Genomic DNA, 1,399 nt, shown 5'->3' with positions numbered 1-1,399 from the left:
AGGCAGAGCTGTGCCTGGATGGCCGCGCCGACGGCCGGCATGTAGGGCTGCACCAAGACGGCCAGCAGCGCCGCCACGTTCACCGCCACGCCGGTCACGGTGCCGGCACGCTGCCTGCGGGACACGAGGCTCACGTGGGTGCCGAGTCCCGGCCCCACATTCCCCCCCCACTATGCACTTCCTCCCCCTTTACCTGTCCTCCTCGCCGCCCTTGATGCGCTTCCAGGGCTCGTTCACCTGGATGTATTGGTTGCCGTGGCGGGAGATGTTGAGGACGCAGCGCAGAGCGTCGCGGATGCTGGGGGGGGATGGGGCAGACGGATGGACAGACAGAAGGGGTCAGTGGTTGCTGGGGGTGCGCCCACCCCCCTCCCATCCTGAGCCCCGCAGCCACACACCGGACCCTCTCCAGCAGCCGGTGGTACTGCCGCAGCTCCGCGGTGACGCGAGCCAAGAGCCGATGGTCATCCAGGGTCAGCGCCATGGGGGGCACCACACTGCCGAAGAACTTGCAGACAAACATCCCGGCCCTGCGGACAGAGGGACAGACGGACGGGTGTGAATGCGGCCCAGGGACAGGCGCTCGGCCCCCCCTGGCTGCCCCCCACCTGTTGATGAAGTTGCCCAGGTTGTTCAGCAGCTCCGAGTTGTTCTTCAGCATGAGGTCGCCCCAGGAGAAGGCGCTGTCCTGGCCCTCGGGCCGCACGTACAGCAGGTAGAAGCGCCAGACATCGGCTGCGATGCCCGTGTCCTTGGCCATGTCCCCAAACACCCCCACGCCACGGCTCTTGGAGAACTTCCCATCCTCGTAGTTCAGGTACTCTGCGGGGGGAGGCAGGGAACGGCCCCACGGAGCGGTCAGAGCCCCTGGTTATGGTCCCACGGCGCAGTCACGGTCCCACAATATGGTTGCGGCCCCATGGAGTGGCCGTGGCCCTTGGTCACAGCCCCACAGAGCAGTCGCAGCCCCATAGAATGGGCACAACAACCAGAGTGACCACAGCCCCATAGAGTGGCCCCACGGAACAGTCGCAGCAACCACACAAGTCACAGCCCCACAGAACCATCATGGAACCACGGAGCCATCACAGCCCCATAGTGCTCATTGGCCCTGGTCACAGCCCCACAGAGCGCTCACAGCTCCTGGTCACGGCCCCACAGAACAGTCCCAGCCCCACACCAGACATGGGAACCCCCCGCGCCTCCCCCCAGGGCCCCGACTCCCCCCCAGCACCTGTGGCAATGAGGTGGTTCACCAGCGTGTAATTGTCATCAGCGCCCAGCAGCGAGCAGGGGAACACAACGCTGTGGAAAGGCACGTTGTCCTTGGCCATGAAGTTGTACAGCTCCACCTGAGAGGGATGCGGTGTCAGCAAAGCCCCCCACCCCCACCCAGCCC

General features: G+C 65.7%; 1 protein-coding gene across 1 annotated transcript in view; it reads right to left on the bottom strand.

Moving 5' to 3' along the window:
• Positions 1-1,381, bottom strand: part of LOC104915862 (methionine--tRNA ligase, cytoplasmic-like) — a 3,453-nt gene extending 2,072 nt beyond the window's left edge. Inside the window, exons 1-5 of the mRNA XM_010726802.3 lie at positions 1,235-1,381; positions 609-822; positions 399-530; positions 194-298; positions 5-114 (exon numbers count right to left, since the gene is read on the bottom strand). Coding sequence (XP_010725104.1) covers positions 5-114; positions 194-298; positions 399-530; positions 609-822; positions 1,235-1,334 — 661 coding nt within the window. The 5' untranslated portion in view covers positions 1,335-1,381. The remainder of the gene's footprint in view (positions 1-4; positions 115-193; positions 299-398; positions 531-608; positions 823-1,234) is intronic.
• Between the last annotated feature and the right edge of the window lie 18 nt (positions 1,382-1,399).

This window comes from Meleagris gallopavo, unplaced genomic scaffold, assembly GCF_000146605.3.
Source record: "Meleagris gallopavo isolate NT-WF06-2002-E0010 breed Aviagen turkey brand Nicholas breeding stock unplaced genomic scaffold, Turkey_5.1 ChrUn_random_7180001856819, whole genome shotgun sequence".
Taxonomy (NCBI): domain Eukaryota; kingdom Metazoa; phylum Chordata; class Aves; order Galliformes; family Phasianidae; genus Meleagris; species Meleagris gallopavo.
The sequence above is the reverse complement of the archived record's forward strand: the minus strand, read 5'-3'. Positions and strand labels throughout refer to the sequence as shown.